This window comes from Anopheles darlingi, chromosome 2, assembly GCF_943734745.1.
Source record: "Anopheles darlingi chromosome 2, idAnoDarlMG_H_01, whole genome shotgun sequence".
Classification (NCBI taxonomy): domain Eukaryota; kingdom Metazoa; phylum Arthropoda; class Insecta; order Diptera; family Culicidae; genus Anopheles; species Anopheles darlingi.
This window is the reverse complement of record NC_064874.1, coordinates 78,266,057-78,289,509: the sequence shown is the minus strand read 5'-3', so window position 1 is coordinate 78,289,509 and position 23,453 is coordinate 78,266,057. Positions and strand designations below refer to the sequence as shown.

The window sequence follows — 23,453 nt, the reverse complement described above, 5'->3', positions numbered from 1 at the left end:
GAAATACTAACATGAAGGGCTATCCTGTGCTCTGCATCCATCCATTCAGCTCAGAAAATATTCGCGATAATTTAACATCCCACTTCGGAAGCACCGCGGGGTTCTCCGCAAAATTCAGATTCGAATCGCGCACTAATGAGAGCAATTCGCGAATCGCCGGAGCGCGAGTCAAAAGCGCCGAAATGCTTCCTTCACCACACGCCCTGTAGGCCGATTAGAGACAGATAGAATGTGATTAAAATCAGTGCCGAACGAGTAATGTAATGGGTTTTGTATGAAACCGAGGACCGAGGGCCACCGATGATGGTACGGAATTGGATTGGTTCACATGCATGGTAATTGGAAGACAATTTCCGGAGTGCCTGGAACTGATTGGAAACAGCATTCGTTACTGGCTACCAAGTGCATCCGCCTGTTTCCTTTCTCCCGGTGCTCGAATTGTGTGCGATAAATTTCGATGAAACAAAACGCGGTACCTTATTGCATTCCGGCGATGGCGTGGAGAGTTGTTCCTGTTAAACAACGTGGAAATCGGATTAAGTATTCAATTTGTCTTCTCTATATATATTCATTAATATATAATTTGTGCGAACGGAAGCTTTCTTGAAAAACAATTACTCGGGCAAGGCTCGACTTTGCTCCAACGACAGTAACGCTGCCAGTTATTTAATACAAAAACTATCGGACCATTAGTTTGTAGTACACAGAATATGCTGCACTGAAGCAACTTTCTCTCTTTTAGTTTGAACTGTAAGCCATGGGATGCTCTCACATGCTGTATTACTTCAGTGATTTGTTTCCTTCTTTATTTCCTGTTCTGTCTTCTTTAATCCCTGAATACTGTAACAGATCTAAGATGGCTTTGAATAGCCTGATGGATTTTTTTACAACAATATAATATACAACTACTGCACTGTGTTTTACATTTAGAACTATTTTAGACAGTGCAATTCAGATATAAGTAGATTTTGAAGACGATAGATTGAAAATATAACAGATTTAATCGTTTTAATGAGGCGAAATTGGAACAGAGATGGCAAAGGAAGCTGTTATCGACAAAAACATCCAAAAATGTTTATAAATGTCGGAATAGTTGAAAAGTAACACCATTCTATAGATCCGGATAATGACGACTTATACCTGATCTAGGCACTCATTAGAAGAAAATTTAGCCCAACGATGTTTTAATCATCGATACTGATGCCATGTTTTTGACTTTAAACTAATCGGTCTGCAGTATGGTAATTGTATGTCCGCTACAACCATAACATCGCTCCCTAAGGCAATAAATTATAGGCAATTGAATAATTAAAGCAAATTTTAATCACAAAAGAGCCAACCAACATATCAGTACCTCTGAGTTAATGTTTCCCGAATGCCTCCGGTCTGCAGTACGATCGATCATGCGGCCTTGATATTCTTAGCCCATCGTAAAACCCCATACGCTATCGACTGAGATTACAGATATCGCACAAGAATGCCGCTGGAGTACGCTCACTCCGTGTACATGCGTTAAAGGGTTCCGGTTGCACGGATACCATCTTTCGTCGAGCATAAATTTGAAGCGACGAAAAATAAAACATACATCCATCCGAATACACCTACGTCCTTACGGTCGCTGCTGAGATATGCCTTCGAGTCAACCGCACTTGCGATCCGGAGAACGGCACGCAACGGCCGCGCAGAGGACGCTTTAAGGGGTGGTTATTATGCAGCGGCCCGGAACACATTTATCGTACAATCGAAGTGAAGCCTCCGGACCAGATCCATGCAAAGGACCAGATCCATGCCATGAGGCATGCAAAGCCGCACCGTACGCCCATGCTTTGATCACATCGAGCGCGGCCACAATTTATGCGCAGTTTTTCATCGTTATCGCGCGCTCCCTTACTGCACCGTTACAATGACCGGCAGGCGAGGTCCCAATGAATGAATGGGTTGTTCACCGGGCGGGAAGTTCTTATGTTCGAAGGCGTGCCTTCGCTTCTTCTGTTCGAGGAAAAGGCTCCCGATATTATTTATCAGCGCCTACTGCGTGGCCACCACTTTTCCGGCCACTGCCGGACAGCGTCCGGAAATCGTTCCGGAACAGTTTTGCCCACGAAGCAGATGGTTCGCGCCAGGACATGCAGCGACTTCACTTGGCCTGGTTGACCATCAGTCAGTGGTTGGTGGCTTTTCGAAACCGGAAGGCAGCGGATGTAATGCAATTATTTTGTAAAAAACTAACTCGAAAGCCTTTCCAGGAAAATGATTTCATATAAAGAAGTGGTATAGGGGGGGGGGGGGGGGGGCGTCCAGACTGCATTCGCTTGAATTTACCGCCGGAATGTGTTTACAGTATGTTTGCCATCTTGTTCACAAAACTCATCGTTTTTAATTAAATGAACCGCTGCCCCCCCCCCTTTTCGGGAAGTAGTAGCAGCAGCAGCAGCACCTTGTTCGGTAAATATGCAAACTCGTACCAGCTTGCCATATTTAAATTCCAACCCCCCCACAGTGTGCACAGGCACACGATCGTCTGTCGACCTCCACCGGAGAAGCGTTGAAGTAGTACGTTTCCGGTGAAAACTGAAATTTTAGACGCATGCCAAGCGTTCGGAGAGGGCGTCTAGTTTGCGGTCGGGAGCATAATTCACTGTATTAGAACAAGAAGAGGAGCATGTGTGTGTGTGTGTGTGGGTGCAGCAAACGGCGAATGAGAGCGCGAAATGAGTGTTCTACATCGCAGCGAATCCAATTGACCGTAACGTATGGTAGGGGATCCCAAAAAGGCCTGGCTGGAAACGATGCCAAAGATGCCAAACCGATATTCCAGACCCGGATGCCGGATGTGTTGCAGTTGCGGCAGCCCCCCACCCCCCGAAACTCGGTCCCGGGACTACCCTTATCACACGACGGACGATATTCAATGTTTACCAATTAGGACGGAGTCGAGCAAATAGCACAACCCAGCCCCCCCTGGCCAAAGCAGAAAGCATGAGTTTTATCCGTTGCGAGCAAGACTGTTTCTTCTTCGCCTTCGCCTTCGGTTTGCGCGCGTTTAAGCTCGCAGTAAATCCTGGCTTTGCATCCCCGTGGCCCATTGGTATCTTCGCGTTCGTCAGCAACGAGATGCAGCCGACGAATGGGGGAAATGGGGCAAAGCAAGCCAACGGGAGGCGATAAAAAACTGACAAAAACACCAAAGAATAGTAGCATGGTTTGCACACAAGTAATTTATGTTCATATAAGCGTATAATTCCGCTAGCGATGGGGGTAGATAGTGAGCGTGAAATATGTTCGCGAACCGACGAGCTGCAGTAAAATTCAAGAAGGAAAAGCCATTAGCCGTGGCCACACGGGGCGAAAACTCTAGCGCAAACGAAAAAATTAATGCCAAAACATTTACGCTTGCCGTTTACATGCTGTCAAACGATTATAGGTCCGTGGAGCGTAAAACCTAGAGTAAAAGCTGTTTGCAAACGGAAGGGCTCGCAATATGTTCTATTTGTGGTTTACATTGATAGATAGTGATCATTGCTAGTGTGTTCAATCCTTTTCTTCCACAAAACGATTTTAATTTCCTCAACCCGGCCACGTAAACATATCGAAGCGTAAACGATTTGGCATTAATTTGTAAATTTGCGCGCAAATTTTCGCTCCGTGTGGCCACGGCTATTCGCAGATCGTACGATCGAAGCGGGATTAGACCGCTAAATCCATTCCCATTTTTTGCGTCATTCAAACAAGCACCCTACAACGAAGGAATTTACGTCGCTATGAGGAAATGGCTTGTGCTACCCTCAAACCCTTCTTCCTAATCAATAACCCATACAGACAGACACACACACATTCACACATAATACCATTTGAAGCTGGAAATTATATCTAGCCGCCCCTCTTTCCTTTTCAATTAAACCACATGGACTCATCGTCGAGCAAAAGGTAGATAGTTGGGGAATCGAGCACAATTAACGGCTCCCGGAATGACGTCTCAATTGCATCCGGAAATGGAGCTTGCACAAGGCTTCGATTCGATGCCACTCTGGGGCCCCCCGGGGGCCAGCAGTAGTTCTAGTTGAATCTGTGCCCATAATACCGGCCAGCCATAAGCACATAAGTGTCTCTGTTCAACAAGGAATCTCGAAGCCATTTTACACCTACCTACACACACACACACCTGGCTGCAATTGGTGACAAGGCAAGGGGTTTATCACTGTGCCCTGTGTTGTGCTGTGCTCCTTCCGTCTCGTGACCATCTGGACCAAATCGCTACAAATCGGGCATCGCTCTGACGGGCAGATACTCAGGAACAGTAGGCCAACCATTGGGTGCTTGTAAGATGGATTGTGTGTTCACCTTCCTCTCTCTCCACTTTCTCTTTACTGCAATGCAGCAGTGTTGTTTGTTTGGGTTTACGGTCCAAGGTGTCGAACACGCCATTGCTCGGATAATTGAAAAGTCCGATAATCTGTGTAAAACAACGAGATGCACTTGGCTTGGCTCCGGGAAGACGGGTGTTTGTGTTTACCGGCGCCATTTGCTTTGCATCTTGGTCTTAATCATCCGATGGACACAGGGTGCGACGATGCATGCGATCAATACTCCATTGCTAATGCGCTCATAATTGGTTCCAGCGAGAAGCAGCTCGTTATTTGCCCTTAGACCGCCGTGTTTGTAGCATTCGAAGCATGCGGTTCTGATATTCCGGTAATTCCAGCCCAGACAAACATCGGACGTTGTCAGGATTGTGGATAGTGTTCGCTATACCTTTATAAAGGGCGAGTGAGCGCTCAGTTCAGGGGTTCAGGATAATTTTGTGCGCAAATTTTGAACATGTTGAGTTTGTTTTTGGTATTGTGTATTTTTAACTTGTTTAGTTCTTTTTACTGACCATATTCAGTAATTTCTTGTTAAGTTATTTGCCTTTTCAGCCTTTTACCGTTACTAATTGTGGGTGCAATCTAGTGAGCGGATTGAGTAATCATTTTGTTATTCGTGCTGAACATACGACAAGCTGCGAAAGTTGGTTTAATGGTATTGCTGGATTGCGTCGTAATGCGATGTTCAATCGAAGAAAAGCAATTATGAAGATGATCGTTCGGGGTCTCTACGCAATCAATCAATTCCCAACAACAACTTGAGACGAAAAGCAATGGCAATACAATCAATTTGCGCTGGAGAACATACCAACATCCAGCTAATGACGTTGATAATTACCCAACGCGGCTTATCAACAAATTTCCATCCATCATCTTTCTCGTGACTTCCTGGAAAGAGGCCAAACGCCACATGATTTACGGGCCAATCATTGCCTCGCTCGATTGATAAATGCAACCATTTTTCAATGTTTCCAAGGTTCAAGGTTTTTCTCCCTTGCCATGTAAAAGCTAATAAAAGGCTGAGAATTTCGAAAGGAAAAACGGAACGCAATTACTCACCGAACACTGGCGGGTGCCGGCGAACGGGTGTGTTTTGATGATCGAGCTTTCCTGTCAAACCCCCCTGGGGGGGCAAACACCATTCTTCTGGCCAAATGGTGGCTGGCTTCGCTAATATCGAGACCTCATCCCTTCGTTTTCCTCATGCTCCATCAATCATTTTAAAATTGACTTTTTCCGATTTTTTTCCACCCATGAACTCATCCCCTTCTTCACCGCATGCTGCGTTGGTTTAGGTTAGGTTTTTGGTAAAGTTTTACTCCAAAAGTCATCGACTGACGATGTTGACTTCACGGCGGCCGGGAAGGTGCAGAAGATGAACGTTGCGTTAACGCTAATTAATGTGTTTGACATCTGTAGGGTGAGGGGAAGGGGAGGATGAGGGGTAGGAAGCAGCAAAAAACCATCCTTTGCGGTTTCGCCGGGCTAATGGTGTTGACGGTTATTTGCGCTCGAGTTGGGGCCACATTTTCCCACCCCAGCCGATGCGACGGAGGAAAACTTGTACCAAGCGAACATCTTTCCGCGGGTAGGATGATGGAGCTGGTGGCGGTGGCGGTGGCGGTGGTAGTGGTGTTGCGGTGATGAGTAAAAACGTCTTAACCGTCCCCGTCATAAACAGTCGCTTCGCCTGGGAAGGCTTCTTCCATCAGCTTCGCGGTAATTTTTCTGCACTTTGCGTCATGCCGGCTACGTGCCTACCCGTCAAACCTTCCTTCGCCTGCACCACACAACCCCAGCCTTTGGTGGCAACATTTTTCTTATCATAACGGAAAATCAATAAGACGAGCCAGCATCAGCCGGCGCCGGTCGTCGCGAACCAAAAGCAAGCAAGCAAACGAGCAAGCTGGCAAGCGGTGCGCTGCGGCCGCACAAGATGTTAATGAAGGCACGCCGATGCTGTAACTCCTTATCGGTCGTGCCGCAGAACCGCTTCCATCGTACGTTGTTCGCTATTTGGGTTCGCCGGCTGAGATGGTATCGAGTTTATTTGTTGCGGTTTTCTCCTCGCACTCTCTGTGCTTGTGTTTGACGGGCGGCAAGCTGCTGTCGATGCTGGCATATATAGTGTTGGTGCGGTTTTGTAGTAAATATTGAAACTGTCTTCTCCGACCACCAACAACGGCAGGCCAACCAGGCGCCTCCACTAATTGCGAACCATTAATCATCACTAATTGTGTGTGCCTAATGTTGTCGACGATGGTTGTCTTCGTGGCGAATGATGGCACTTGGTTCTGTTGCAGTTGAGGCAAATTGTAGGATAAGACAACTTTCCTGTTGCCAAGCGTGTTTATTAGTGTGTTACGATACTTATTTTAGGCTGATCTCTTGTCTCTCTTGATAGTATTTGGTAATGTGGGGAAAAAACTGAACTTGAAGTCACGTTTGGAAAGTAGCGCCCAGAGCCAAGGACTTCCCGAGCCCATTTGTAGGGATTATTTGAAGAATCTATTAAAAATTGGAAGGAAACATAAAGCACTGTCCTTCTGTTTAGCTATCTTTTCCGTCTTTTCGGAAATAATCCTATAATAATCCTTAAGCTATGGTTTTTCCTTGTTTTCCTTGCTTTCCTTGATTTCGCAGTAAAAACGGTCAATTTAAATTGAGTTTCAAGTTTTGGCCAGCCAGAGGTCGCTAGTGTGGCGTTTTTATCTCGCTTCCTCTCACTTGCGAGAGAGGAGTAGATAATTCTGTAGCGCGAGCGAAGGTAAACAAAGGGTGACATCGGAAAATCTGTGAAATTCTGGAGTAAATTACAACTTTTCCCATCTTTTGTGCTTCTTTCCACCCTCATCATGTCTGGCTACACAGAGGAGTACATCCGGCAGAAGCTAACCGAGCGCCTGGAAGCCACGCATGTGGTAAGTACCCTTTGGTGAGGGGCTGCTTTCTCCACTTTCGCGATTCCTCCGGACGAACGGGTTTCTTTGGGACGTGTCAAGCGATCGATCGTGTACGCGAGTGTGTGTGCTGATCGTCCGGAGCTCGATCCGAACGCGTGGAAGTTGTTACGTTGACCGTCGGAACATGGACCACCGGTTAGCGCTGTGGTTCGCCTTGGCCGGCGCCGGTCTCTTTCTGCGCGCCGCCGTCTCGTTGCACTCTTACTCTGGCCAGGACACACCACCAAAGTACGGTGATTTCGAGGCACAGCGCCACTGGCAGGAGATCACGGTAAACCTGCCCCCGACGGAGTGGTACCGGAACACGACCGACAACGATCTGCTGTACTGGGGACTGGACTACCCACCGCTCACCGCGTACCACAGCTATCTTGTGGGTCAGTGGGCTCGCTGGCGCGGAAAGGAGGAATTCGTGGCACTTCACGAATCTCGCGGTATCAGCACCGAGGAGCATAAACACTTTATGCGCAACACCGTCCTTCTGATTGATGCCATCCTCTATGTGCCGGCTATCCTGCTTGCTTTACATTGCGTCCCCGGAGCTGGCGCTTCTTCTTCCGCCTCCTGGTTACCACTGGCACTTGCCGTTCTGTACCCGGGACAGATGCTAATCGACAATGGGCACTTCCAGTACAACAACGTATCGCTCGCACTGTTCGTGTTGGCCACGATTGCTATCGCGTGTTGGAGGACCACCCTATCCGGTGCAGTATTGTTTTGTCTCGCTCTGAACTACAAGCAGATGGAACTCTACCATGCGCTGCCCTTCTTCTTCCAACTGCTCCGGTACTGCTTTGAACCACCTTCGGATCAGGGGAACCGTTTGGGGGCCGGCATAAAACGGCTTGCCGTGCTCGGTGCGACCGTGCTTGGAACATTCGCGTTAGTTTGGCTTCCGTGGCTCGGATCACTGGAGGACGTTGGTCAGCTAGTGCACCGGATATTCCCGGTTTCGCGCGGTCTCTTCGAAGACAAAGTATCTAACGTTTGGTGTGTCGTGGATGTGGTTATCAAGCTGAAGTAAGTAGCATCTTTATTCAGCTTGCAAACGGATGCCCTCAATGACTGTCTTTATTTCGTTTCACAGAAACATTCCCATCAACACGATGGGCATCGTATGTCTTGTTTGCACCCTGGCGGCCGTGCTTCCTAGCGGATTGAATCTGTTGTTTAGGAAATCGTACGAGGCAACGGCGTTCCTCTACTCGCTCACCGTAACGGCACTCGGCTTCTTTCTGTTCAGCTTTCACGTGCACGAGAAATCTATCCTGCTTGTGGCCATTCCCGCTCTGTTGTTGCTTCGCCTAGAACCGTTCGCCGTGTTCTGGTTCCTTCAGGTGTCGTCCTTCAGCATGTTTCCTCTCCTTCACAAGGATGGGCTTACTGGACCATATTTAGGTCTTTCGCTCGTCACACTCATCTTACCGAGACTAGCGGCGACGAGTGTACACAGTATAAACGCGAGAAGTCAGACTCTGGTATACGATGTCTTTCGCGTACAACACCTAATCGGTAACATCCAGGGATCGCGGATCGCAACCCCTTTGCTGACACTATTCTACGTGTCATTGCTGGGACAGATTGCATTGCTGGGTGCATTCTCATTCGTCAAACCGCCGGATGCTCTACCGTTCCTCTTTCCACTTGCCATATCCGCTTACAGTTGCGGCCACTTTGTACTGTTCTTCCTCTACTTCAACTACCGACAGTTCGTCAGCAGTGACCGACGGGAGGATAGAGCTGCCTCTAAAGCACAAACGAAAATGGAAAAGAATAGAAAAATAAAATAATATTATAAAACAAGACTGACAATGGGATGGACTTACTTCCTTTAATAAATTTTACTTACTTTATGCGTCATGCCATGTCTACTAGATCGACGGTTCTGTCGACATCTCACAACGACTACTTCGACCACTAATGAATATCTGATCTGATCTTTGATTTACCCTCATAGGAAGTGATCGACGAGTCGGACGGTTGTGGAGGCAAGTTTCGAGCGATCGTAGTATCACCGCAGTTCCAGAGTAAAGCACTGCTTCAACGCCATCGGTAAGTGCTCGTAAACGGTCAGAGGTCACAAGCAAATCCACTAATGCATTTACTCCTCACCTCCTCAACAGCCTCGTAAATGCTGCCCTTGACGAGGAGCTGAAGGCAATCCACGCATTTTCACAGAAAACATACACCCCAGAACAGTGGGCCAAAGAATCCAGTGGAGAGCAGCAGTAAGACGAGATCCGTAATATTTTTCAAACCACCAACCAACACAATCAGCCAGCAATTGCCACGAACACCATGACCGACCCAACGGCAGTGAAACAGTTTGAAGTGTCCGCACCCGGTAAGGTCATCTTGCACGGTGAACACTCGGTCGTGTATGGTCATCCGGCGATCGCCGGTCCGATCGGGCTACGGACATACTTGCGTTATGAGGCGCTACTACCAACGGAAAGCGCCACTTCCGGGCGTATCGTTCTTCACTTCGATTCGCTTCCATTCACCTCCAGCCTTACCTCTGCTGCCTTCGATGAGTTTCTCCGCGATGTCGACTGTGCGGGTCAGCTATCGCCGGAGCAGTTCCTTCAACAGCTTCGTACCGGCAACGCCTTCCCATTTGCACACTACGTCAGCGAACAACCAACGACGGCCAAAGAGTGCTACTCACTCGCCGTTGCTCTTTACATCTTCAATCGAGTGCTAAGGACAGAAGGAGTGACGGAAGTTCACGGTGCTAGCTTCCGCCTGTCGTTGCGCTCTACGATGAGCATCGGCGCTGGACTGGGTAGCTCGGCAAGCTACGGTGTCTGTCTGGCTGCTGGAGCGTTTGTGTTGAGCCGTATTCTGAAAGGCGAACTAACGGACGCATCCATCAGCCAGTGGTCACTGGCGTCTGGCGATCAGCTGGCGAAGATTTCCGGTTGGGCGTTCGATTCCGAGATCATTATGCACGAGAAACCGTCCGGCATCGACAATACGATCTGTACTTACGGTGAGTTGATACGCTTTCGCCGAGCGGATCCGGCCCATCGGACCATTCATCTGCAGCGTCCGCTGCACGTGCTGATCATCGACAGTGGGGTAAGCCGTAGTACGGCCCAGCTCGTAGCGATCGCGGCCGATCGTCGCAAGCAATTTCCACGCACCATGGGCCAAGTATTCGGGGCGATGGGTGAGCTCGTCGAGGAGGTGATCGAACTGCTCGAGACACCGCCGGAACCCAATTACGAGCGAATCCGTACGCTCGTTACCATCAACAACAATCTGCTTCGCTCGCTCGGTGTCAGTCATACGGCGCTGGAACACATCTTCCGGATCGCCGAACGGCACGGATACGGCTGCAAGTTAACTGGTGCCGGTGGTGGGGGCTGTGCCTTCCTTCCGCTGCCAGAACAGTACGAGGACCTTACTTCATACCGGGAGCTGGTGCAGGAGTTGAACGAGGCCGGTTTCACATCCATTCCAACGACGATCGGTGGCGGAACGGGCGTTAAGTTGACTAACGGGGTGACGGAAGAATAACGCACTGGTTTATCATGACGGGTAGAATCATAAGTTCGGTAAAAGGGAAAGCACTCAGGAAAGCCTTTTGTTGGGTAAATGGTAATAGCATAGTTTTTATGACCTCCCATTGTCCTACCGGTCACAACTTTGTGGGGTTGCGGTTAGTTGGTTGGTTGGTTCGTTTCAAATAATAAAATATTTATGGATTTCTTTTCGTACACGTGTCTACCTGCCTATGTCTCTGTGTATATAAGCGCCGCCAGCCGATGATGACGATTTTCCTCGCTCTAAGAATAATAAAACCCACGGCCCAATTCGTCTAGATACGCATTAGAGTGTGTACGTGTATGTGGTTTTGTTGTCGACACAGGATATTCCCCCCGGCTGTTATATTTAGGATTATTAGAATTTTATGCTACACTAGTTCTGTTATCTACGAATATTAAAAAAAGAAAAAAACACCCAGATTACGGCCAGAGCCCCCATCCACGTACTACAGACCACCGTTTGCTCCGATCAATAAGAAGCGGATTCAACGGAGCCCACGTAGTCAGTCACAAAAAATGAAAAGAATGTCCAGAGAATAGCAGCCAGCAATGGCCTTGGCGCGCGTCCTCTCTGTTCTCTTTCTCCCTCCTACAGATCCTTGGTCTCTCACTGCCGACAGAAACGGAAAACGGATTCCCGGCTAAAAGGAACACAGAGCAATCTCATGTCCGGTACCTAAACCATTTGTATGTAGCGATCATTATGGCCCGCGATTTGCAGCAGGCAGCTAAGCATTGCACGCCGTTGCCCCGATTGCTGCGGTCGGATAACAATCTGACCACTCGCCGATGCCTCCATCCGTACGCCCAGCTGACGCATTATCTCGAGCACGCTGTTGACGCGGATTCCCGGTAGGATCGATCCCATAGCTGCCGTACTGGTAAAACCGGCGGCAACCACACTCGCTACCGGTTCGTGGTGGCGCAGATTATTGATCAAAAACATGATGATCTTGTCGGCCATCTCGCTCGTTATGATACCGTCGAAATCGGGCAGTGATGCACGGTCGGCAGTGTTGCTGTTGGCCGAGGAGCGATTCATGAGCAGCGCATGAATGCGCGGCATGGCCCGTAGCAGCGCCACCAACGGCTTGACACGTCCACCAATCGAGACAGCAGCTGTCTGCGTTCCGGCGGACTGCGCCGGAGCTGGAGGCTGCGATTCTCCGATGGCAGCTGGTACCGAGGAGGCACTGGTTACGGTGACCGTGTAGGGCATCATGTTGAGCATACGGATCGTTTGGCTAAGGCTTAGCGGAGGGGAGGAAGCAGTACTGCCTCCTGTTCCGGTACGATCGCTCCCGGTGTTACCGTTACTACCGCTGTTCCCCTGCTGCTGATTGGGTCCCTGTTGGTTGCTACCGCGGTTTCCTGCAAAGAACAACCAAAAGTATTAATCCCCGTCGGTTACACCTCTCGATCGTTTTCGATTCTCCTACCTGCACCGCGAATGACGGTCACGGAAGTCGTCCCCGGTGAGGGACGGGCCGGGTACGGCCGAGAAGATTGTACACGACGAACGTGTAGATTCAGATTGAAATTCAAACGATTGCGCTGCGGTCCTACACCACCACTACCGCCACTGCCAGCATTCGCTGCTGCCGGTGCAGCACGACTGGCCAACTGGAGTAGCTCGACCGCTCCAGGCACCTGTTCGGCTCTGACGGCTGTCGGTCCACCAGCAACCGGAGTTACCGTCGTCGTCGTTGTCGTCGTGGTTGTGGTCGTTGTCGTGGATTGCCCATTCGATGGTGCAACGCGCACCGTCTTATGGACTACCACCTTGGGCTTGAGGAAACCCGCATCACCATTCCGACGCATACACCCGTGACCGGTGCTGCTGCCACCATTGAGCCCACCGGCCATCGATGTTTCGAGTACGCGAGAAAACTGTTCAGTCGAAAGCTCGTGCTTCGGCGATCCGGTCTGAATCGGGCGCTCCAAGATCACATTGTTGGCGGAGGGTGATTCGACGCCTCGAACAATCCTGTCGCTCGGTGGGGCCTGATCACCGGTATCACCACCGTTTCCACCGTTCGCCGCCTGTTGGCTATCGACAAACTCGGGCACAATCTGATCGCTTTCCAGACGAGGCGTACGCATCGAGTGCAGTATCTGCTCGAGTTGTACCCGCACCTCGGTGGCCGTAGAACGCTCATCTGGGTTGAGTGTCAGCATCGATTTGATCAGCCTGTTTGTACGATCAGACGTCTTGAAGCCACTGTTACGTGAGAAAGGGGGTATCGTTAGTATCGCCATTCGCATCGTCAGAATAACGAACATACCTCGGAATGGTGTAATCCGCTTCACGTATCTTCCGAAACAATGCCGACGGAGTGGTGTCCAGGAACGGAAATTTTCCATAAATTATCGTGTACAGGATCACGCCCAGTGCCCACATGTCGGACGGTTTGCCCAAGTACGGTCTGCCGGCAAGCACATCCGGCGAGATGTACGCCGGACTGCCCCGTTGGTCCCGCAAACATTCGTTCTCGTTCATCAGGTGCTTGGCGAGAATGAAGTTCGTCAGCAGTACGCGCTTGGTGCGCCGGTTCAACACGATGTTGTTCAGCTTGAGATCGCGATGGATAACGTTCCGATCGTGCAGCTGCTCGACGATCCGTACCACCTTGTAGAACCACCTCAGTGCCTCCATCTCCGTGTACTTGGTGATGGAGATGTAGCGCTGGAGACTAACGTAGTCAGCCGAACGCTCACAGAACTCATGCGCATGGACACAGTCCAGCACGAGAATGAGACGCCGTCGGATGCGCCCAGTATAGATGGACTGCATCGTACCGTCCGGGAGTTCACGCTGTCGCTCCTCGAACGCAAAATCACTAAAGAACCCGTGCTGGTGGATAACACCCTCGAGATCGGCCAGCATCGAGAGTAGCGTGAACTCGGTGTGCAGCAGCAGCTTGCCCTGCAGCGTTTCCTTATCCACCACCTCAGTTTCCGGATCGAAGCTCAGCATCTAAAACGAACGGAAACGGAAGGTTCGATGTTGTTGAAACCGCCTGTTCACGCAAACCAACTTGTGATGGACCACGGAATGCAACGGTTGTCATGGAGCGCAACAAACGCCTTGGCTACTGCAACCGATCGCCAAGTGGCGTCACTTACCTTCAGTAGATAGTACTCGTCGGTGCCTGCTTTGCGCGCCAGATACTGCGTTTGTGGGACACCCGGGCTCGAGCCCAGCTCGTGACCGATGATGTAGTCACCGGCCATACGGCAGCGCTTCCGCTCGACCGGGGTACCATAGCGGGGAATTTCGCAATCCAGCAACACCGTACCCGTCTGTCCGCGGATGATGCGTCGCCCGTTCCGGCTAACCGGGCTGGACGCCGTCCCGTCTCCCTCTCCCTCCACTCGCTCCCGACCCTCAGCAGTGGCCGCAGCCGCAGTGGCGAGGCCCCCCGCCACCACCCCGATCGCTGACCCAGATTCATCGTCGAACGTCGGAACCTGCTGATCGGTCCGGAGCTTCTTCAGCGCGTTGCCACCACCGCTACCATTGTCCGCCGTTTGCCGTTTGCCTAGCTGCTTCCTGCCTGGCCGAAACATGATTCGGGGAACCGTGAAAAAACACGACACACACAAATTACGCACTTACGGCCGTGCTGCTCGCGCTTGTTGTTCGGAACCTGGAACGAGCAGCAGCGGGATCTCGCACCCACTACCAGGAGCAGCAGCCACGGATCAAACGGACAAACGGCGCACGGTAACGGTGGTGGACGGTGATGGTGACGAAAAGCGAAAAACCCGGAACTCTGGCTTTTACCGATAACTAGTTGCGAAAAACTTTTTCCGATTGCCTCAGCTGTTGACAACAAAATGAAGCCGTGCACTCACACACACGCACACATTCCGCACTGACAGCATGAGCCCCCTGCAGCAACCGCAACTGACAGCATTAGCGCAGGCGGGGGATTTCTTGAACCGTTCGAATGCTGGCAGTTTTGAATTTGAACGCCGCGACACGTGAGTGTTTCGCGAAATTGCGAAATCCGGCGGCAACAAAGGAACACGCGTCAAAAGCGCGCTGCCGTTGGATAACTGGATGATGTGCTGGGTACCAAGAGGGGTGAGCGGGAGCGGCGTGTATAAATATCGGAATCGGTCATCGTACCGCGTGGACGAACGGCGTGGCCACGAACCGGTGGATATTAAACAACGTTGCTCAATTCTCGGTTATGGTCGCGGTTGCTCACGCGTTCAAGAGAAAACGAGGAAGAAAGCGAGCCGTATTGCTTACCATGTGGTAAGCTCAAACGTGATACAGAACAGCTGATTTACACTGTATATTGAAAAGCCGTGGCCACACGGGGCGAAAATTTGCGCGCAAATTTGCACATTAATGCCAAAATGTTTTCGCTTCGTGTGGCAGGGGTAAAACCCCGAAAATTTATGCCGAAATGTCAAACGTATTGTTTTCATCTGTGTTTTGGCCGCTGAAGTTGATTTCCGAATAAATTTTGCGGTTTTTAACGATTTTGTTGCTGTTGCTGTTATATTTATATTAAAAATGCAAAAACAATACGAAAAGAACCTACATTTTCGTAAATAAAGCGTTCGATAGCGTCAAGGGTTCAGCGAAAAAGTCCGCGGACGTATAAAAGTTTGACAGCGTGTAAGGGTTAAGCGAAACCGTTTTGACATTAATTTTTTCGTTTGCGCTAGAGTTTTCGCCCCGTGTGGCCACGGCTAAAGAAATAATCGAAAGCGTTTCGGTCGCGTGTCCAATGAAAGTACTTGAGAATGCTTACTTATTTAATTATCAGTCGTTACAACCGATAATGTTAAACGTACAGTGCATCGACTCTCCAGCCCTCGATGCATCAATTTCTTTCTGCAGCAAACGCCGTTACGCGTGGAATGATTTTTCAAATTTTTATTCATAAAAAATATTTGTTAAATCCCTACCGTTCTTGATTTGTTGTAGTTCTGTGTTCCTTCGGTCTGCTGCTGTCTACGCTCGTGTATTTGTGTCTGCGCACGTGTGTAGGAGTTTGTTTTGCAATTTTCTTGTCCATCCTTTGCCCTCTCACATCCTTCGATCCTTAGCAAATATATATATGTATATATATATAATGTATTTGTTTGGTAATATAATAATAATTTTAATAATATTTCTTTTCATCTGCTCTCACTAGAAGACCTAGGCATCGTCTCGTCCTGCTCCGCGCAATTAACCATTTTTATCACTAAAATTGTAGGTTGTAGCATTTGTTTTCGGGTTCCTGTTTCCGCCGGAACGGTGCTCTTAGCATGCGCTGCGTGTGGTGGTAGTCCCTGCTACCCTATTCTCAGCCGATTATCCGTTACGGAATCGCCACTCTGCTCCAATCCAATTCCTTTGATTTCCGTGTCCTTCAACTCAATCCTCTCGATACGAAACATGATTTTATCTCTGGATATCTTATTTTTTTTCAATGGATTCGATCAATCCACTTAACGCGTTCCCTCCCTTTCAAATGATTCCAACAAATTCAACCATGCGTTGCATGCGACACGGATTCGCTCGCTTAATGTTCACTGATTTTGATTGTACTGAACGAAGCATGATTTCCGGAAGGAAGTGACCGGGATGGATGAGCTATTTCCCTTCTTAAGCCTTCGAGCCTTAACGTTTGCTTGTTATATGAAAGAGTTAGCCACAATGCTACGCACTGTTTCCGCCACGTGATTGCTCTTGTTTTGGGAGTAGCCGTTCTACGCGAGACCATTATTCTCAGTGGGAGTGTAAAAAGGTGAAAATCCTACTTTTATTGGTGCTTTGCATCTCATAACCGGTGTGGTGCATTCATTTCCGAAAATTCGGGCACGAGGCCACTAATCTCTAAGCCACCGGGGGGGGGCGACATGGGACAGGAGAGGGAACGAAACCAAGCCTCTACATCATTCGTCTTCTTCATTCCTCCTTTCCTGCTTGTTTGCTGGCTAGCTAGGTGCTTGGAAGGCAAACTCCAGCGGTCACACTACTAACCGCCAAGGCGAACAGAGCTACGCTCCTGTCTATGTCCTTCGGCTAGAGCTTATTGTTGTTCTACCGAAATCGAATGCCTACTAAATCATGCCTTAAAGTGTGCGCGAGTCCTGTTGTTGTGTTTGTAGCTTCTAGGTGTTTTCGCTGGAACTATCGCCATCTTTGCTGGGCAAATCTTATCCGATCGTCCTTCGGTTCGATATACCGCCGACCGCTAAACAAGCTTCTCTGAAGCTCGAGCATCACTACCACCAGATACTATGTTTATTGAATTTTCCAAATTTTCTCTCCTTCATCTACGTCACCCCTGTTCTCTCTATTTTTCTCTTTCTATATTTACAGGATAAGGCATTCGTGCAAAAATTGAAGCATTTCATTTGTTTTGAGTTTGTTTGTATCCTCTACAGCGCGGTTATGATTCTGGTTCTTCTCGTTCGTCCGCTACCTTAACGTGTAAATTGTCGTCGGTCGGTTCAATCAACACGATATCGTTAATGTTATTAGATTTTCAATCTTATTCACCTTTCTCACTTGCCATTGCCTCGCGTGCAAGTGCGTGCCAAGTGTCGGCAACGTGTTCGCTCCAGGCTCACGACCCAGGGTATATAAATATAATATGTTTCGCACTCAACCTCCATCCTGGTTGTTGGATGGGATTTTAGATGTGTATGATTTAGCTTTTCATCCCCCACCATTTTTGCTTTTTTCTTCTGGCTTCTTGGATTGTTTTTAGTTTTTCCAAAAAATGTTACTTACTCTAGGGCCTTCAACTTACACGCGCTTTGCCTTCCGCAATACCAGCAGCTTAGCAGGTGAGTGTATGTGGAACGTGTGCCTTGAAGGTGCCTGATGATTGCCTGAAGATGCACGCGATGGTTTTCTATGATGGGAGAACGTAACCTTCTCGTCCTTCCGTGTTCCGTGTCACAACTCGGCTAACCACGTTGACACCGTTCCCCCGTCCGGTGACGCATTTCGGTCAGTCAGTCAATCAGTCCGTGTGTCGCAAAAGCAGCCTCGATCACAAGTTACTTTAGTTTAGTTTTGAATGCACACCGCCGCCTTACACTCTGCTAATGCTTAATTATATGGCAAAACAAAGATACGGAGAGGTGGAAACCAAAAAATCGTTCGGATGCAACATATACATTCACTGAAATGATAGTAAAAATATTTGATAATAAACGAGTAACCCATACAAAAAAACAAGGAACTGAAGATGAAAAACAATAAAAATCAGTTGAAACTTGTGTGTGTTTTTTTAATAGTTTTAATTAAAAACTTGTTTATATTTTTTGCAAAAATACGCCTTTTCTTACTTAAAAAAAACGATAAAAATAATATTAATAAAATATTCCATAATAGTTACACTAACGAGTAAGTTTTTTGGGAAAGTTGGGGTGGTGGGGAGAGGTGAGGGATTGATTGGAGTTGCGCGGAGTTTGTTATAAGCAAAAATAAAATTGTAAAAATCAAGCACCCGCGATCTCCCGGAGTAGGGGTGTGCTCGGTTCATCGTTCTGCTTCCGGCGGGGTCCGCCCTGGGGTGCCCTTTGCAATGCCAGAGCGGTTCATCCCATTCCGCATCCCAACAAAAAAAAAACATCTCTAAGCCTCTCTCATTTTTATCCTTTTTTCTTTGCATCATTTGGGTTATCATTTCGAGTGTCGTTGGTTGACTACTAACTAAAACTCGCGCGGCCCCATCCTTCTCCGTTTTTCGTCGTGCCAGCCTTCCAATTGGTCAGCGAATGGTCCAGACACAATGGGACAGTGACCAATAATACCGCGTGTATGCACACTTTGCAAACGAATTTGAGTATAACAGGATGAGATAAGGTGGTTCGGTTCCGGTTAAAGCCGATTTTAATCTCTCCAAAATGCTTAATGCACCGGCGATAAACCGGTGTGCCAATGGAACCGGGTGTTTTTTTTTTTGGAATAATGTTTAAGCAAATGAATTAACGAATTCTCGAACATTAACAGCCATCTCGCCCCCTCGTAACGTGAAAAGGGTCAGAGATGAAACTCATTGCGGCCACCGGGTATGCCTCGGGGTGAGGATAGTGGAACGAAATCTTTCATTGGACGAAGCGCACGCGAGGATCGAGGCTGGTTTGGTTGGATGCCATGTGTTCCGCCGAACGAACGGTTTTGTTTTTAGTAGTTAAGCCTTAAAAAGCCAAATCCATGGAGGGCGGTGGAAGGGTTGGTTCAATACTCGATACTCTTAACGTACTAATGGTTCTGGTTTCTGCTGTCACTAAAATGTCCGCATTCCGGCGCTACCGGCGCTCATCATTACTATCCTTTCCACCCGGGGGGGAAGGAACTAGACATTCTCCACCCCCGTATCGTATCGCTTCACAAGTTATGCCCCTCCCGGACAAAGGGCGCCCACTAATAGGTAACGTTTACTAACAAAGAGATTCGCAAATTCTGGGAACTGGCTTGTTCATTGTCGAGAAGACCGGGAACTGGGACAAAAGGAGCGCAAAAGTGGAGCGGTTTCGGGGTGTGGAGGGTAGGAGGGATAGTTGCGCCCCTCTTAGCTCTCGCCCTAGCTTTGTCGTTACTTAGTTAATAATGCTGGCATGTTGCGCAAACTCACTTAAGTCACGCCGAGAAACTAATCGTATATGCAAAAGGATGTGTAGATGTAGATGACAAAGAGACATGCGGAAATGACCTTAACGCGTGCCTTAACGTTAAAAATGTCTAATAATAAATACACGATAAGAGCACAAATAAACGATAAAGGCGAATGAGTGCGCGATGAGCGATAGCAATGAGTATGGGAAGGAAAGAAGGTATGTATAATAAGAATGGAAGTATGCTACAGGCTAATCTTAGATGCTAATTACAAATACAAAAAAAGGGGAGGGCGATTAGGTGCGGCCACTGACAGTGCCGGCTGCCACACGGGTACGCGATACTGGAGCGCAGTACCAGGAAATCAATTCATTCTAGTCCACGTACTGTCCCCCCTTCCCTCCGGTTCCTTGGCCTGTGGCGCGGCGCAAGGACTTTGAGAAGGACATAAAACAATAAAATCTTACTCAATGCTCCCTGTTTGTTTTGTTCGCTTTCTTATTCCGTTCGTTTCCTAAAAGAGTCCTAATAAGTAGATGCACGAATGGGTTTCCGTATGAATCAATATGTGTGTATGCGTGTGTGTGTGTGTGTGTGTTCGCTGATGTGCGTGTATTTGATGCTTTAAGCTCAACACAATACTGTCTTGTTACGAAATTATCTTATCAATCTTGGTCGCACACTATCGCTGGCCGGTGTAGCGCCGCCGGTAAAGGTCGGTTCAAAAAAGAGAGAGAAAGAGAAAAATAAAGAAAAATCATCCAAAGCAAAAGCCCCAGAAGTAGAGAGCGGGCGGGGTGTCGTCCGACGGTCTGGTCGAGTCGAAGGCGCGCGTGAGGGAAGTGACTTCAATAAATTACAAGATCATACACGCGAACAGGGGGAAAATCTACACAATCGTACAATGCATCATCTATCGAATCAACGAATCAGCAAACTGTGCGGATTCCCGTGTTTCGTTTAAATTAGCAATATTAAGATGAATTCAAAGTGGGCGAGATGAGCGAAAACGATTGAATCAATGAATCCACCTGCACCAGAGGTGATCATGTCATGGATGTAGGAAGAGAAGAGCAGCATTTGGAGATCTGTTGGCGAAATCGTGATATTCCCCTTGCAATGGTATCACACGATTCGCACGGATTGAAGCCAACCTTTCTTCTACTGGTGGCGTTCATGACGTATTAGTACGAGAGCTGCCTATTGTGAAAAGCTATAAATTCGTTTCCTAATCATGGATCGAGCGTTCCTACCGCGTGTTCGGTTAGATATACAATTTACAATTGTGCATCGCTCGGTAGCCACCTCGGCGCTGTGGGGGGCTACGTGAACAGACAATAACTTAGCATTCGCGCTCATGTGCTCACTCACAAACGAAACGGGAATTCGAGTTCTTCTAAACCACAAACCATATTCCACCAGCGCGTGGTGGTGGGTCACTCTACTACACTACATGAAAACAGTAAAATACAAAATGTATCTGTACAATGACCTACACCGTTCGGTCATAAACTTACATGCTAGTACTTTCGCTCAAAAAATCGGAAAAAGGAAAAAAAACCGATCCCGCCTAACGCTTAAAAACCAAAAGCTGGTAAACATGTGGCCATCCCGGGAGGGTTGGTCTCACGAACCTCCCCCTCTAACCCCTCCCTACAGCTCTAGTGGGCACCATCTATCAACGCTACGCACACTTTGAGACTGGGCCGTTTTATGGTATTAATCGTTTACGGATTTGGATTTCACTCACTCACTACTCGCTGTCTCACGGTTATCTTAGAACTGGCCCTCTGGTTTCAGCACACGATCCTCGCATTCGGCAAGGATGTGAAGCTTCCCATTTTAAAGCTTACGGTATTTCTAGGTTATCCGGCTGGCTGTTTTGTTCGTTCGATCGTTCGTTCAACTCTTACTACTTGCTAAGAAGTGTGTCCGGTATGCGGTTTTGCGGTGAAAGGTCTGACTAATAGAAGCTGCGATGTTGCAGAGTATTGTAAATGTGCGATCAGATCTTAAATATGGTAACCATGACATGTTATTGGAGAGGCGGGGTAAGGGAGGGATTGCTTTGGATCCTTTTTCTTATCTTGCTTTCATGCTGCCCTATCCATCGTGCACTCTGGAACCATCCTGAAGCGAACCGAATCCACAAATTAGTAAGTACATGATGAGATTAAGAGAGAAATGTCCCGGGGTCGAATATCTGTGTTTTAAGTGCAGAAGCGTGCCACGTAAGCTACATAAGTTCATCTAGATAAGTGTGGACCCACGGCACGGCAAAGAAGAAAAACATAGCAATATGAAAAAGGAGAAGAAATGAAGAGAGAGATTCGTACAAACGGACGGACTATGTTTGTTGATGGCTTTTCGTTTCCTTAAGGTCGGTCTAGCTGGCTGGCACCTTTAAAGCATTACTGTGTCGTGCTTGCGCTAGTGTGTTCTAAAATACTGGTCCTTCTTTCCTACTACTGTCGCGTCACCAATCGCTGTTCCGTTACTGCAGATTGATCAGCATCGAATGAGAGCTAGAAATCTATTTAAGTCCAGGTGGGGTGACCGTGCACCACGCAGTGTTAGTAAGTAGCAAAAAAAGCATGTGAGAAACCCAGGAAAAGGGATCGGCTATTGGCTAATAGCTACCGAAGAATGAGAAATCGGAGGTTACGCCTCTCATAAGCTTGCCCTTCTACGCTGGCTGTTCTGTCTGACATCTGTCGTCTCATCCCATCCTCCTATATGCCCGTTCCTGCTCCTCTCCTTAAGTAGTGTAAGATTGAGATTGTGAGAATCATTTGATGATTTCTTATCGCGTGAGTTAACCAATGCATTCCAATAGTAGTCCAACATGCTTGTGTCATAGTGACCCCGTCGAGTATCCTTCTTCGTCGAGCGTCAAGTAGGAGCGAGTTTCGGGGTGTGCAATGCGCAACAATGCGTGTGCCTTAATGCTTGTGCATAATTTTGATTTCGGTATCGTACCACTCTAGTGTTACAATTTTAACAACGGTTTCCTTCCTCACTTTCTTCCAATTTCAACGATATTCTCTGTCACCTCCGTTCCACCACCTTCATCATCATCGCACAACATCGTATCACGTATCACAATTGTTTTTCGTTTTCATTTGTTTCTTTAGTTAGAGGATTTTGCCGTACAATTGTATGGGACAACACCGATCCTCGTGTCCATGCTTCCGAACTGGAATTGACAAATTGGCGCACCGCAAGTTAGGCGGCACAGTTTGAGCATGGGGCCATGGTATGGTGTAGTAAGCAATCGCATGCAGGAAACATAACAGGACAACGAAACGATTGGAGAACAAAAAAAAACATGGTTTAAAATATCTTACAATCCACGATGAAAATATGAAACGCGTGTCGCGTGCTCGCCAGATTGGCCCCGCACGTGTGCTGGATTAAAAAATTGATGGGATAAAATGAATGTTATACCATATGCTTCTCTATGGTAAGAGTGTGTTTACATATTATATGGATAATAATAGCTAAAATTGTAAGTATTTATCATGCAAGTAGGATTCGTGGGTTTCATCCCCCCTTCATTTGTCACAAACCTATGTAAAAGAATTTAAACAGAAAATCTACTGCTACTACTAGCCTAAGATCACCTAAGATTCTAAGTTTGACGCCCTTTCACATCACGCCTAAACGCATTTCGCCACGCATCCTGCTGCTCCGCCGTGGCTGCTACTAAATTATTGCTTATGGTTCGTTTCATTTGTTGCTCTGGTAAACGCACGGTATGGGGATGCGGGCCTTCTACTTCGCATTCGCAACTCAGCCGCATCCGCCATGCAGGAAAGCTCACTTCCTCAACCACACACTCACACACACCACGCGTGGTAGTACGCGCGTACATTTGCTTTTGTGTTAGTCTCTTCGTTCGCATTTAATTGCGTGTTGCGTTTCCGAGTGTTTTCTTGTTTTACTGTTTGGTGATTTGTGTGATTGTGTTGCGAGTTTTGTTATCAATTTT

The 23,453-nt window shown here is 48.0% G+C and overlaps 6 protein-coding genes across 14 annotated transcripts in view; 3 read left to right on the top strand and 3 right to left on the bottom strand.

The window, feature by feature from the left end:
• Positions 1-23,453, bottom strand: part of LOC125960040 (cGMP-dependent 3',5'-cyclic phosphodiesterase-like) — a 427,252-nt gene that overhangs the window by 158,571 nt on the left and 245,228 nt on the right. The window lies entirely within an intron of this gene.
• Positions 7,120-9,697, top strand: LOC125960126 (bolA-like protein 2). Its single transcript, XM_049693331.1, has 3 exons — positions 7,120-7,285; positions 9,285-9,379; positions 9,451-9,697. Exons 1-3 carry the CDS (start codon positions 7,220-7,222, stop codon positions 9,557-9,559), a joined length of 270 nt encoding a protein of 89 aa, XP_049549288.1. The 5' UTR covers positions 7,120-7,219; the 3' UTR covers positions 9,560-9,697.
• On the top strand, positions 7,296-9,227 carry LOC125960065 (probable dolichyl pyrophosphate Man9GlcNAc2 alpha-1,3-glucosyltransferase). The gene is made up of 2 exons (XM_049693233.1): positions 7,296-8,347; positions 8,415-9,227. Exons 1-2 carry the CDS (start codon positions 7,452-7,454, stop codon positions 9,115-9,117), a joined length of 1,599 nt encoding a protein of 532 aa, XP_049549190.1. The 5' UTR covers positions 7,296-7,451; the 3' UTR covers positions 9,118-9,227.
• LOC125960087 (uncharacterized) lies at positions 9,626-11,055 on the top strand. The gene has a single exon (XM_049693272.1). It carries the CDS (start codon positions 9,626-9,628, stop codon positions 10,847-10,849), a length of 1,224 nt encoding a protein of 407 aa, XP_049549229.1. The 3' UTR covers positions 10,850-11,055.
• LOC125960039 (probable serine/threonine-protein kinase MARK-B) lies at positions 11,156-14,744 on the bottom strand. The gene is made up of 4 exons (XM_049693188.1): positions 14,005-14,744; positions 13,164-13,855; positions 12,318-13,099; positions 11,156-12,249 (listed from the first exon to the last, which is right to left on the bottom strand). Exons 1-4 carry the CDS (start codon positions 14,446-14,448, stop codon positions 11,555-11,557), a joined length of 2,613 nt encoding a protein of 870 aa, XP_049549145.1. The 5' UTR covers positions 14,449-14,744; the 3' UTR covers positions 11,156-11,554.
• The window catches only part of LOC125960033 (homeotic protein female sterile), a 226,071-nt gene continuing 220,742 nt past the window's right edge, over positions 18,125-23,453 (bottom strand). For all 8 annotated transcript variants that reach the window (XM_049693167.1, XM_049693168.1, XM_049693166.1 and 5 more), the window contains one exon: positions 18,125-23,453. This exon is cut by the window's right edge. The gene's annotated coding sequence lies outside the window, so the exon portion shown is untranslated.

Bases quoted from the DNA above. Each gene is read 5' to 3' on its own strand.
- LOC125960126 (XM_049693331.1), top strand. From the start codon at position 7,220: ATGTCTGGCTACACAGAGGAGTACATCCGGCAGAAGCTAACCGAGCGC. The intron at 7,286-9,284 runs GTAAGTACCCTT...TTACCCTCATAG, and splicing joins GCCTGGAAGCCACGCATGTG to GAAGTGATCGACGAGTCGGA. The intron at 9,380-9,450 runs GTAAGTGCTCGT...CCTCCTCAACAG, and splicing joins GCACTGCTTCAACGCCATCG to CCTCGTAAATGCTGCCCTTG.
- LOC125960065 (XM_049693233.1), top strand. From the start codon at position 7,452: ATGGACCACCGGTTAGCGCTGTGGTTCGCCTTGGCCGGCGCCGGTCTC. The intron at 8,348-8,414 runs GTAAGTAGCATC...TTCGTTTCACAG, and splicing joins GATGTGGTTATCAAGCTGAA to AAACATTCCCATCAACACGA.
- LOC125960087 (XM_049693272.1), top strand. From the start codon at position 9,626: ATGACCGACCCAACGGCAGTGAAACAGTTTGAAGTGTCCGCACCCGGT.
- LOC125960039 (XM_049693188.1), bottom strand. From the start codon at position 14,448: ATGTTTCGGCCAGGCAGGAAGCAGCTAGGCAAACGGCAAACGGCGGAC. The intron at 13,100-13,163 runs GTATGTTCGTTA...CTCACGTAACAG, and splicing joins GCGGATTACACCATTCCGAG to TGGCTTCAAGACGTCTGATC. The intron at 12,250-12,317 runs GTAGGAGAATCG...TGTTCTTTGCAG, and splicing joins GACCGTCATTCGCGGTGCAG to GAAACCGCGGTAGCAACCAA.